The 14,227-nt window shown below is 37.3% G+C and overlaps 1 protein-coding gene across 2 annotated transcripts in view; it reads right to left on the bottom strand.

Moving 5' to 3' along the window:
- LOC137868169 (fibroblast growth factor 12-like) overlaps positions 1-14,227 on the bottom strand; it is a 40,755-nt gene that overhangs the window by 18,865 nt on the left and 7,663 nt on the right. Inside the window, exon 1 of one of the 2 annotated variants that reach the window (XM_068704767.1) lies at positions 10,164-10,828. The exons of the other annotated variant lie outside the window; for it this stretch is intronic. Within the exon in view, the coding sequence (XP_068560868.1) occupies positions 10,164-10,278 (115 nt within the window). The 5' untranslated portion in view covers positions 10,279-10,828. Of the gene's footprint in view, positions 1-10,163; positions 10,829-14,227 lie in introns of those variants that run through there. 2 annotated transcript variants of the gene reach the window in all.

The following is a 14,227-nucleotide window of genomic DNA, read 5'->3' as shown; positions in this document are numbered from 1 at the left end:
ATGAATAGACGTCTTCAGCTCCTGCTGATGACTCATCTCACACCACAAACATAAAGAATAATGTGAACCCTTAAAGGAGGATCTAACATTCTCACTCTCAAATATAAATATATGAACTCATCATCATCTTCATCAAAGTCTGCAGTGATGAAGAATAAAAGAGTCAAAGAACCTTTAAAGAGACGATTGTTTATTTATGATTTATTTATTCATGTTGTCGAGATGATGTCATCGTTCAACGGGTTTAAAATGGACCAATCAGCTGCAGCCGCTCGTTAAACACACGGAGGGCTGAAGCCTGCACAGAGAGCGACCTCTGCTGGACACCAGCAGTACTACAGGGACTCTAATACTACTACTGCTACTACAGGGACTCTAATACTACTACTACTACTACAGGGACTCTAATACTACTACTACTACTACAGGGACTCTAATACTACTACTGCTACTACAGGGACTCTAATACTACTACTACTACGACAGGGACTCTAATACTACTACTACTACAGGGACTCTAATACTACTACAGGACTACAGGGACTCTAATACTACTACTGCTACTACAGGGACTCTAATACTACTACTACAGGGACTCTAATACTACTACTACTACTACTACAGGGACTATAATACTACTACTGCTACTACAGGACTACAGGGCCTCTAATACTACTACTACAGGGACTCTAATACTACTACAGGACTACAGGGACTCTAATACCACTACTACTACTACTACAGGCTACTACTACAGGGACTATAATACTACTACTGCTACTACAGGACTACAGGGCCTCTAATACTACTACTACTACTACTACAGGGACTCTAGTACTACTACAGGACTACAGGGCATCTAATACTACTACTACTACTACAGGGACTCTAATACTACTACAGGACTACAGGGCCTCTAATACAACTACTACTACTACAGGGACTCTAATACTACTACAGGACTACAGGGCCTCTAATACTACTACTACAGGGACTCTAATACTACTACAGGACTACAGGGACTCTAATACTACTACTACTACTACTACTACAGGGACTATAAAACTACTACTGCTACTACTACAGGGACTATAATACTACTACTGCTACTACTACAGGGACTATAATACTACTACAGGGACTCTAATACTACTACAGGACTACAGGGCCTCTAATACTACTACTACTACTACAGGGACTATAATACTACTACAGGGACTCTAATACTACTACAGGACTACAGGGCCTCTAATACTACTACTACTACTACAGGGACTATAATACTACTACAGGGACTCTAATACTACTACAGGACTACAGGGCCTCTAATACTACTACTACTACTACTACTACAGGGCCTCTAATACTACTACTACTACTACAGGGACTCTAATACTACTACAGGACTACAGGGACTCTAATACTACTACTACTACTACTACTACAGGGCCTCTAATACTACTACTACTACTACAGGGACTCTAATACTACTACAGGACTACAGGGACTCTAATACTACTACTACTACAGGGACTATAATACTACTACAGGGACTCTAATACTACTACAGGACTACAGGGACTCTAATACTACTACAGGATTACAGGGACTCTAATACTACTACAGGACTACAGGGACTCTAATACTACTACAGGGACCCTAATACTACTACTACTACTACTACAGGGACTCTAATACTACTACAGGGACTCTAATACTACTACAGGACTACAGGGACTCTAATACTACTACTGCTACTACAGGACTACAGGGCCTCTAATACTACTACTACTACTACAGGGACTCTAATACTACTACAGGGACTCTAATACTACTACAGGACTACAGGGCCTCTAATACTACTACTACTACAGGGACTCTAATACTACTACAGGACTACAGGGACTCTAATACTACTACTACTACTACTACTACTACAGGGACTATAATACTACTACAGGGACTCTAATACTACTACAGGACTACAGGGACTCTAATACTACTACTACTACTACAGGGACTCTAATACTACTACAGGGACTCTAATACTACTACAGGACTACAGGGACTCTAATACTACTACTACTACTACAGGGACTCTAATACTACTACAGGACTACAGGGACTCTAATACTACTACAGGATTACAGGAACTCTAATACTACTACAGGACTACAGGGACTCTAATACTACTACAGGGACTCTAATACTACTACTACTACTACTACAGGGACTCTAATACTACTACAGGACTACAGGTACTACTAATACTACTACAGGACTACAGGTACTAATCAGAGTACTACAAGACTACAGGTCCTCATGAGAGTACTACAGGTACTACTATACTACTACAGGAACTACTAATACTACTACAGGGCTGCAGCTTAAAATGTTTTAAATACAACTACAGGTAATGATGATATTACTAATACTATTAATACTACAACTTCTAATACTACTGCATGTACTGCTCATACTACTAGGTTGTATACAGTTTTTCTTTCTTCGTATGTTGATCTTCATCACATCATTATTCTATTCTTACTATCAGCTCTTTAAATACATGAGTATAATATGTCTATATACGTATGTATATACGTATATATGTATATGAGCTGTTACAGACCACCAGAGGGCGACAGAGAGACGAGTCAGACATCATTCAGACTGATCAGCTGATCGAGTTCATCAGGAATCAATGAACTGATTCATTTAAACATGTAAACAAATCACAGAAACACAGAAGAGATGATGACATCAAACCATAATGGTCTTTATGATGACGTCATACTTCATCAACACGTTTCTGTTTCTGTCTTTACCTGAACCACATTCAAGGATATTAATCAATGTCCTGCACTTTACTCCTGTCTCTATGTATTACACTGCTGTACAGTGTTTAATGAAAGTTCTTCATGTTTTTAAATCTCATTTTCTTTTGCCTTATGTTTTGATGTTTTTACTGGTTTTATGTGAAGCACTGTGAATTAACCTGTTGTTGCCTCTTACTGCTGTAGATCTGTTGTTGTTCATATTCATGACCGTGTTGTTGTTATTGTTGTTATTGTTATTACATGACGACGGTTTCTTTACAGAAATCTATTTATTAAATTAATACAAACAGTTAAAGGGAACTGGTTCTTGTTATTCTTATATAAAACTGTGTGAATAAAAAGATGATTATTATAATATATATATATATTATAATAATAATAATAATCTTTATTTATATAGCACGTTATACAAATAATAATAATTAAAACAAATGTCAAACAGAAAAACTGGAAAATATTTTACATTTAAAATGACAAAAAAATAAAATGAAATAATGTTTGTGAATCATTTGTCTAAAGTGAAGCAGTGCAGAGAGACGAGGTGCTGAGAACGCTGAAGAAACACACAGCTGGTCAGACAGAAATACACCAGACTGTAAATATAACTGTGCAGGTCTCACACACACACACACACACACACACTCACACACACACACACACACACACACACACACACACACTCACGATCAGGGGGCGTTGGAGGTAATTTTAGTCGTGTTCTGGTTGTTTTTAGGCTGCGGAGCTGAACATGTTCCCAGACTGAACAGATATATCTGGAAAACATTGAAACTATAACTCTGTTATCTGTTCAAATTTAGTCTGAAACTGTAAAACCTCAACCTGTGTTTTCTGTTGTCATCCGTTCATGTTGTAGACGAGCACATGAGATGTGTGACTCTATATACTTGTGTTTATATATAAAAAGATATTTGTGAAGTGATGAGTGTCTGATGAAGGTGTGAGACACTGAGAGCTGATCACAGATGTTAACGCTGATATTTATACTTTAATACGAAGATCTGACGCAAGAGAGCAGTGTGTGTGTGTGTGTACTCTATGTACGACACAATGTACTATACACACCTTTATACTCTGTGTGTGTGTACTCTATGTACGACACAATGTACTATACACACCTTTATACTCTGTGTGTGTGTACTCTATGTACGACACAATGTACTATACACACCTTTATACTGTGTGTGTGTACTCTATGTACGACACAATGTACTATACACACCTTTATACTGTGTGTGTGTACTCTATGTACGACACGATGTACTATACACACCTTTATACTGTGTGTGTGTACTCTATGTACGACACAATGTACTATACACACCTTTATACTGTGTGTGTACTCTATGTACGACACGATGTACTGTACACACCTTTATAGTCTGTGTGTGTGTACTCTATGTACGACACGATGTACTATACACACCTTTATACTCTGTGTGTGTGTACTCTATGTACGACACGATGTACTATACACACCTTTATACTCTGTGTGTGTACTCTATGTACGACACGATGTACTATACACACCTTTATACTCTGTGTGTGTACTCTATGTACGACACAATGTACTATACACACCTTTATACTCTGTGTGTGTGTACTCTATGTACGACACAATGTACTATACACACCTTTATACTCTGTGTGTGTGTACTCTATGTACGACACAATGTACTATACACACCTTTATACTCTGTGTGTGTACTCTATGTACGACACAATGTACTATACACACCTTTATACTCTGTGTGTGTACTCTATGTACGACACAATGTACTATACACACCTTTATACTCTGTGTGTGTGTACTCTATGTACGACACAATGTACTATACACACCTTTATACTCTGTGTGTGTGTACTCTATGTACGACACAATGTACTATACACACCTTTATACTCTGTGTGTGTGTGTACTCTATGTACGACACAATGTACTATACACACCTTTATACTCTGTGTGTGTGTGTACTCTATGTACGACACAATGTAGTATACACACCTTTATACTCTGTGTGTGTACTCTATGTACGACACAATGTAGTATACACACCTTTATACTCTGTGTGTGTGTACTCTATGTACGACACAATGTAGTATACACACCTTTATACTCTGTGTGTGTGTACTCTATGTACGACACAATGTAGTATACACACCTTTATACTCTGTGTGTGTGTACTCTATGTACGACACAATGTAGTATACACACCTTTATACTCTGTGTGTGTGTACTCTATGTACGACACAATGTAGTATACACACCTTTATACTCTGTGTGTGTGTACTCTATGTACGACACAATGTACTATACACACCTTTATACTCTGTGTGTGTACTCTATGTACGACACAATGTAGTATACACACCTTTATACTCTGTGTGTGTGTACTCTATGTACGACACAATGTACTATACACACCTTTATACTCTGTGTGTGTGTACTCTATGTACGACACAATGTAGTATACACACCTTTATACTCTGTGTGTGTGTACTCTATGTACGACACAATGTACTATACACACCTTTATACTCTGTGTGTGTGTACTCTATGTACGACACAATGTACTATACACACCTTTATACTCTGTGTGTGTACTCTATGTACGACACAATGTACTATACACACCTTTATACTCTGTGTGTGTGTGTACTCTATGTACGACACAATGTACTATACACACCTTTATACTCTGTGTGTGTACTCTATGTACGACACAATGTACTATACACACCTTTATACTCTGTGTGTGTACTCTATGTACGACACAATGTACTATACACACCTTTATACTCTGTGTGTGTGTGTACTCTATGTACGACACAATGTACTATACACACCTTTATACTCTGTGTGTGTGTACTCTATGTACGACACAATGTACTATACACACCTTTATACTCTGTGTGTGTGTACTCTATGTACGACACAATGTACTATACACACCTTTATACTCTGTGTGTGTACTCTATGTACGACACAATGTACTATACACACCTTTATACTCTGTGTGTGTGTGTACTCTATGTACGACACAATGTACTATACACACCTTTATACTCTGTGTGTGTGTACTCTATGTACGACACAATGTACTATACACACCTTTATACTCTGTGTGTGTACTCTATGTACGACACAATGTACTATACACACCTTTATACTCTGTGTGTGTACTCTATGTACGACACAATGTACTATACACACCTTTATACTCTGTGTGTGTGTGTACTCTATGTACGACACAATGTACTATACACACCTTTATACTCTGTGTGTGTGTACTCTATGTACGACACAATGTAGTATACACACCTTTATACTCTGTGTGTGTGTACTCTATGTACGACACAATGTACTATACACACCTTTATACTCTGTGTGTGTACTCTATGTACGACACAATGTAGTATACACACCTTTATACTCTGTGTGTGGGTACTCTATGTACGACACAATGTACTATACACACCTTTATACTCTGTGTGTGTGTACTCTATGTACGACACAATGTAGTATACACACCTTTATACTCTGTGTGTGTGTACTCTATGTACGACACAATGTACTATACACACCTTTATACTCTGTGTGTGTGTACTCTATGTACGACACAATGTAGTATACACACCTTTATACTCTGTGTGTGTGTACTCTATGTACGACACAATGTACTATACACACCTTTATACTCTGTGTGTGTACTCTATGTACGACACAATGTACTATACACACCTTTATACTCTGTGTGTGTACTCTATGTACGACACAATGTACTATACACACCTTTATACTCTGTGTGTGTGTGTACTCTATGTACGACACAATGTACTATACACACCTTTATACTCTGTGTGTGTGTACTCTATGTACGACACAATGTACTATACACACCTTTATACTCTGTGTGTGTGTACTCTATGTACGACACAATGTACTATACACACCTTTATACTCTGTGTGTGTACTCTATGTACGACACAATGTACTATACACACCTTTATACTCTGTGTGTGTGTGTACTCTATGTACGACACAATGTACTATACACACCTTTATACTCTGTGTGTGTGTACTCTATGTACGACACAATGTACTATACACACCTTTATACTCTGTGTGTGTACTCTATGTACGACACAATGTACTATACACACCTTTATACTCTGTGTGTGTGTGTACTCTATGTACGACACAATGTACTATACACACCTTTATACTCTGTGTGTGTGTACTCTATGTACGACACAATGTACTATACACACCTTTATACTCTGTGTGTGTACTCTATGTACGACACAATGTATTATACACACCTTTATACTCTGTGTGTGTACTCTATGTACGACACAATGTACTATACACACCTTTATACTCTGTGTGTGTGTGTACTCTATGTACGACACAATGTACTATACACACCTTTATACTCTGTGTGTGTGTACTCTATGTACGACACAATGTACTATACACACCTTTATACTCTGTGTGTGTGTACTCTATGTACGACACAATGTACTATACACACCTTTATACTCTGTGTGTGTACTCTATGTACGACACAATGTAGTATACACACCTTTATACTCTGTGTGTGGGTACTCTATGTACGACACAATGTACTATACACACCTTTATACTCTGTGTGTGTGTACTCTATGTACGACACAATGTAGTATACACACCTTTATACTCTGTGTGTGTGTACTCTATGTACGACACAATGTAGTATACACACCTTTATACTCTGTGTGTGTGTACTCTATGTACGACACAATGTAGTATACACACCTTTATACTCTGTGTGTGTGTACTCTATGTACGACACAATGTAGTATACACACCTTTATACTCTGTGTGTGTGTACTCTATGTACAACACAATGTAGTATACACACCTTTATACTCTGTGTGTGTGTACTCTATGTACAACACAATGTAGTATACACACCTTTATACTCTGTGTGTGTACTCTATGTACGACACAATGTAGTATACACACCTTTATACTCTGTGTGTGCGTACTCTATGTACGACACAATGTAGTATACACACCTTTATACTCTGTGTGTGCGTACTCTATGTACGACACAATGTAGTATACACACCTTTATACTCTGTGTGTGCGTACTCTATGTACGACACAATGTACTATACACACCTTTATACTGTGTGTGCGTACTCTATGTACGACACAATGTACTATACACACCTTTATACTGTGTGTGCGTACTCTATGTACGACACAATGTAGTATACACACCTTTATACTGTGTGTGCGTACTCTATGTACGACACAATGTAGTATACACACCTTTATACTCTGTGTGTGTGTACTCTATGTACGACACAATGTACTATACACACCTTTATATAGTCTGTATATACCTTTATGTAGTCTGTTATTACCTTAATATAGTATGTACACATCTTTATATAGTCTGTATATAACTTTATAGTTTGCATATAACTTTATATAGTCTGTATATGCCTTCATATAGTCCGTATATAACTTTATATAGTCTGTATACATTCTATAGTTTGTATATAACTTTATATAGTCTGTATATACTTTTATATAGTCTGTATATAACTTTATATAGTCTGTATACATTCTATAGTTTGTATATAACTTTATAGAGTCTGTATATACTTTTATATAGTCTGTATATAACTTTATATAGTCTGTATACATTCTATAGTTTGTATATAACTTTATAGTCTGTATATACTTTTATATAGTTTGTATATAACTTTATATAGTCTGTATATACTTTTATATAGTCTGTATATAACTTTATATAGTCTGTATACATTCTATAGTTTGTATATAATTTTATATAGTCTGTATATACTTTTATATAGTCTGTATATGACTTTATATAGTCTGTATACATTCTATAGTTTGTATATAACTTTATATAGTCTGTATATACTTTTATATAGTCTGTATATAACTTTATATAGTCTGTATACATTCTATAGTTTGTATATAACTTTATATAGTCTGTATATACTTTTATATAGTCTGTATATAACTTTATATAATCTGTATACATTCTATAGTTTGTATATAACTTTATATAGTCTGTATATACTTTTATATAGTCTGTATACATTCTATAGTTTGTATATAACTTTATATAGTCTGTATATACTTTTATATAGTCTGTATATAACTTTATATAGTCTGTATACATTCTATAGTTCGTATATAACTTTATATAGTCTGTATATACTTTTATATAGTCTGTATATAACTTTATATAGTCTGTATACATTCTATAGTTTGTATATAACTTTATATAGTCTGTATACATTCTATAGTTTGTATATAACTTTATATAGTCTGTATATACTTTTATATAGTCTGTATATAACTTTATATAATCTGTATACATTCTATAGTTTGCATATAACTTTATATAGTCTGTATATACTTTTATATAGTCTGTATATAACTTTATATAGTCTGAATACATTCTATAGTTTGTATATAACTTTATATAGTCTGTATATACTTTTATATAGTCTGTATATAACTTTATATAATCTGTATACATTCTATAGTTCGTATATAACTTTATATAGTCTGTATATACTTTTATATAGTCTGTATATAACTTTATATAGTCTGTATACATTCTATAGTTTGTATATAACTTTATATAGTCTGTATATACTTTTATATAGTCTGTATATAACTTTATATAGTCTGAATACATTCTATAGTTTGTATATAACTTTATATAGTCTGTATATACTTTTATATAGTCTGTATATAACTTTATATAATCTGTATACATTCTATAGTTTGCATATAACTTTATATAGTCTGTATATACTTTTATATAGTCTGTATATAACTTTATATAGTCTGAATACATTCTATAGTTTGTATATAACTTTATATAGTCTGTATATACTTTTATATAGTCTGTATATAACTTTATATAATCTGTATACATTCTATAGTTTGCATAACTTATAACTTATATAACTTTATATCAGTCAACACTAAGTTTAAACCATTCATGTGTATTTGCATGTTTTTGAATATTATTTGAATGTTCTTCAGTGAAAACAAACAGAATTAAACAAAAGATACTGAAACTATTTTTCCACCTCGACTACAGTAAGTACAGCTCAGGGTTGTACTTATTGTAGTAGTTCTAGTACATTCAGTACTTCTCAGTGTTGTACTTATTGTAGTAGTTCTAGTACATTCAGTACTTCTCAGTGTTGTACTTATTGTAGTATTTCCAGTACATGAAGTACTTCTCAGTGTTGGTGTCCACTCACCCTGCTGACTGCTCTCTTTCAGAGTGCTGCCCTCCTCCTCGTCTGCCTCCTCTGCCTTACTCTCCCCGCGCAGCAGACGACGAAACAGGCTGCAATAACGAGTCATCATTGACATAAACACAGACCGACACTAAAGAGATCAAAGGAGTCCAGAGAACTGATCAATCAGCTGATCAAGAGTCAGTCACTTCAGCTGACACCTGTAAACACTTTGTGTGTGTGGGGGGTGTGTGTGTTTGTGAGGGGGGTGTGTTTGTGTGTGTGTGTGTGTGTGTGTGTGTGTGTGTGTGCCACGCCTCCACGTGACGACACACGACTCAACTGCTGTAACATGAATACTGTGAGAGCAACACAGTAAAGACTACAGCTCCCATGAAAGAACTACAAGTGTGGCAGTGCAGGAAATTATGTCATCAAAACTAACCACAGACACTAGACTGTCCTACTGTTATTACAGACACCTGAACTAACCACAGACACTAGACTGTCCAACTGTTATTACAGACACCTGAACTAACCACAGACACTAGACTATCCTACTGTTATTACAGACACCTGAACTAACCACAGACACTAGACTGTCCCGCTGTTATTACAGACACCTGAACTAACCACAGACACTAGACTGTCCAACTGTTATTACAGACACCTGAACTAACCACAGACACTAGACTGTCCAACTGTTATTACAGACACCTGAACTAACCACAGACACTAGACTGTCCTACTGTTATTACAGACACCTGAACTAACCACAGACACTAGACTGTCCTACTGTTATTACAGACACTGAACTAACCACAGACACTAGACTGTCCCACTGTTATTACAGACACCTGAACTAACCACAGACACTAGACTGTCCCACTGTTATTACAGACACCTGAACTAACCACAGACACTAGACTGTCCAACTGTTATTACAGACACCTGAACTAACCACAGACACTAGACTGTCCCACTGTTATTACAGACACCTGAACTAACCACAGACACTAGACTGTCCCGCTGTTATTATAGACGCCTGAACTAACCACAGACACTAGACTGTCCCACTGTTATTACAGACACCTGAACTAACCAGACACTAGACTGTCCCACTGTTATTACAGACACCTGAACTAACCACAGACACTAGACTGTCCCACTGTTATTACAGACGCCTGAACTAACCACAGACACTAGACTGTCCCGCTGTTATTACAGACACCTGAACTAACCACAGACACTAGACTGTCCAGCTGTTATTACAGACGCCTGAACTAACCACAGACACTAGACTGTCCCGCTGTTATTACAGACGCCTGAACTAACCACAGACACTAGACTGTCCCGCTGTTATTACAGACGCCTGAACTAACCACAGACACTAGACTGTCCCGCTGTTATTACAGACACCTGGACTAACCACAGACACTAGACTGTCCCGCTGTTATTACAGACACCTGAACTAACCAGAGACACTAGACTGTCCCGCTGTTATTACAGACACCTGAACTAACCACAGACACTAGACTGTCCTGCTGTTATTACAGATACCTGAACTAACCACAGACACTAGACTGTCCTACTGTTATTACAGACACCTGAACTAACCACAGACACTAGACTGTCCCGCTGTTATTACAGACACCTGAACTAACCACAGACACTAGACTGTCCCGCTGTTATTACGGACACCTGAACTAACCACAGACACTAGACTGTCCCGCTGTTATTACAGACACCTGAACTAACCACAGACACTAGACTGTCCCGCTGTTATTACAGACACCTGAACTAACCACAGACACTAGACTGTCCAACTGTTATTACAGACACTGAACTAACCACAGACACTAGACTGTCCCACTGTTATTACAGACACCTGAACTAACCACAGACACTAGACTGTCCCACTGTTATTACAGACAGCTGAACTAACCACAGACACTAGACTGTCCCACTGTTATAACAGACACCTGAACTAACCACAGACACTAGACTGTCCTACTGTTATAACAGACACCTGAACTAACCACAGACACTAGACTGTCCTACTGTTATTACAGATGCCTGAACTAACCACAGATACTAGACTGTCCTACTGTTATTACAGACACTTGAACTAACCACAGACACTAGACTGTCCAGGTCCGGAACCATGTACGTGTTCAGACCTGAACCCAGGTCTGGGACCATGTTCATGTTCAGGTCTGGGTCTAGGTCTGGGTCCAGGTCTGGGTCCGTGTGTGTCCCTTCAGTAAAAGGAGACGAGGTATTCTGAACGTGTGAACAGGTTATTTATAACACTTTGCTCTCTGTTCCCTGCAGCTTGACTTGAGGAAGTACTTATTAAAGGACCCATGTTTGAACAGGCTGAACAGCTTTGTTCATCAGGTAGTGACTGCTATGTGTTCATGTGTTCATGTTTTCATTAGGTCAAAATCAGGTTTCTTTGGTGGTTCATGGTGGAACATTAACTCGATGATAGTTTAACCCACAATGCATCTGTTTTTATAGAGTCCTAAAAGCCAGACACGAGTCGGCATTTGTCTACTTCCTGTTCCCTCATCTCAAATGTGTTTTAGTTTAAATAAAGTCTGTTTAACACGAGCTGAAGACATGTTAACGTCTAGTTCTCTGATTATAAAACAGGTCAGTGAACGCCCCTCTGGTGAATCTTAAAGAGTCTCAATGAGACATCTCCGTGTTCAGAGCCTGTATGTGGACCAATCACACGGCACCTTACAGCAAAGAATGCTTGTGATTGGCTGCCAGCAAATAGTCTTTTTTTTCTAGTTCTAATGGTTCTAATGGCTCTATTGGCTCTAATGGATCTAATGGTTCTCATGGTTCTAATGGCTCTATTGGCTCTAATGGCGCTAATGGCTCTATTGGCTCTATTGGTTCTAATGGCTCTAATGGCTCTAATGATTCTAATGGTTCTAATGGTCTTAAGTCTTAAAGTGATATTAATAATTCAGAGATTAATATTTTAATACCAATCAATAGTTCTTATTGCACTAATGTAGGTTTCATCTTGAGCTCCTTCCTCTAAATTATATAATATATATATATATATATATGTATCCAGATATTATATTATATATATATATATATATATATATATATATATGAATGATGAGTTCTCAGTGAATTTTCTGATTTTATTTTGTATTATTTTTTATATTTTCTCAGCTTGTGTGTACTTGTATATAATCAGTGTATTCATCTTTAAAAAGTACTTGAAGAGCGTGGAAGAGGAGGAGGAGGAAGAGGAGGAGGATCTTCATTGATCTGAAAGTTTCTTTATTCATATTTAATGCGATCAATCAGCACTCAACTCAATGGATGCTAAAGTGTTAGCATGTCGCTAATGGATGCAGTGATGATGATGATGATGATGATAAAAGAATCAGTGTAGCGTGTTCCTTTAAGAGCATCGCCATGGAGACGGTGTGACGGGGCGAGAGAGAGCAAAAACCTCAAAGTGTGGAGAGAGTCACTCTGTTATTTATGAGACACACACACACACACACACACACACACACACATACACACACACACACTCACACACACACACACACACATACACACTCACACACACACAAACACACACACACACACACACACACACACACACACACACACATACACACTCACACACACACAAACAAACACACACACACACACACACACACACACACACACACACACACACTGCAACAGAGACTTAATGCCGCTATGACCACTTCACCTCGCCAAAGTAAGAGTCCTGACCTGAATCTGCAGAACTTAACAAATTAAGAGTTTGCTCACTCCTGCTTGGCTAAGTACCAGAGCTAACCGCTAACAGCTAACGCTAGCGGCGGTTGCTTCAGCATCAACTGAACCATTTATTTCCTCCATCAGCCATGACAGAAGGGACCACTACAGCTGCTGTGTTCATGAAGACTCAGACGTCCAGAGAAACTAGATATCAGGTCTGAGTCCACAACGTCCTCCAGAGAGTCTCTCCTCAACACGACCAGCTAATCACCCTTAAAGAGTCTGGATCGACCGGTGCTAAGCTAACATTGTAG

The sequence above is a fragment of the Cebidichthys violaceus genome, unplaced genomic scaffold (assembly GCF_023349555.1).
Source record: "Cebidichthys violaceus isolate CVI_PGR_0920_01 unplaced genomic scaffold, fCebVio1.0.p SCAF_1, whole genome shotgun sequence".
Taxonomy (NCBI): domain Eukaryota; kingdom Metazoa; phylum Chordata; class Actinopteri; order Perciformes; family Stichaeidae; genus Cebidichthys; species Cebidichthys violaceus.
Note: the sequence above shows the minus strand (reverse complement) of the source record. Positions and strands in the feature narration are given on the sequence as shown.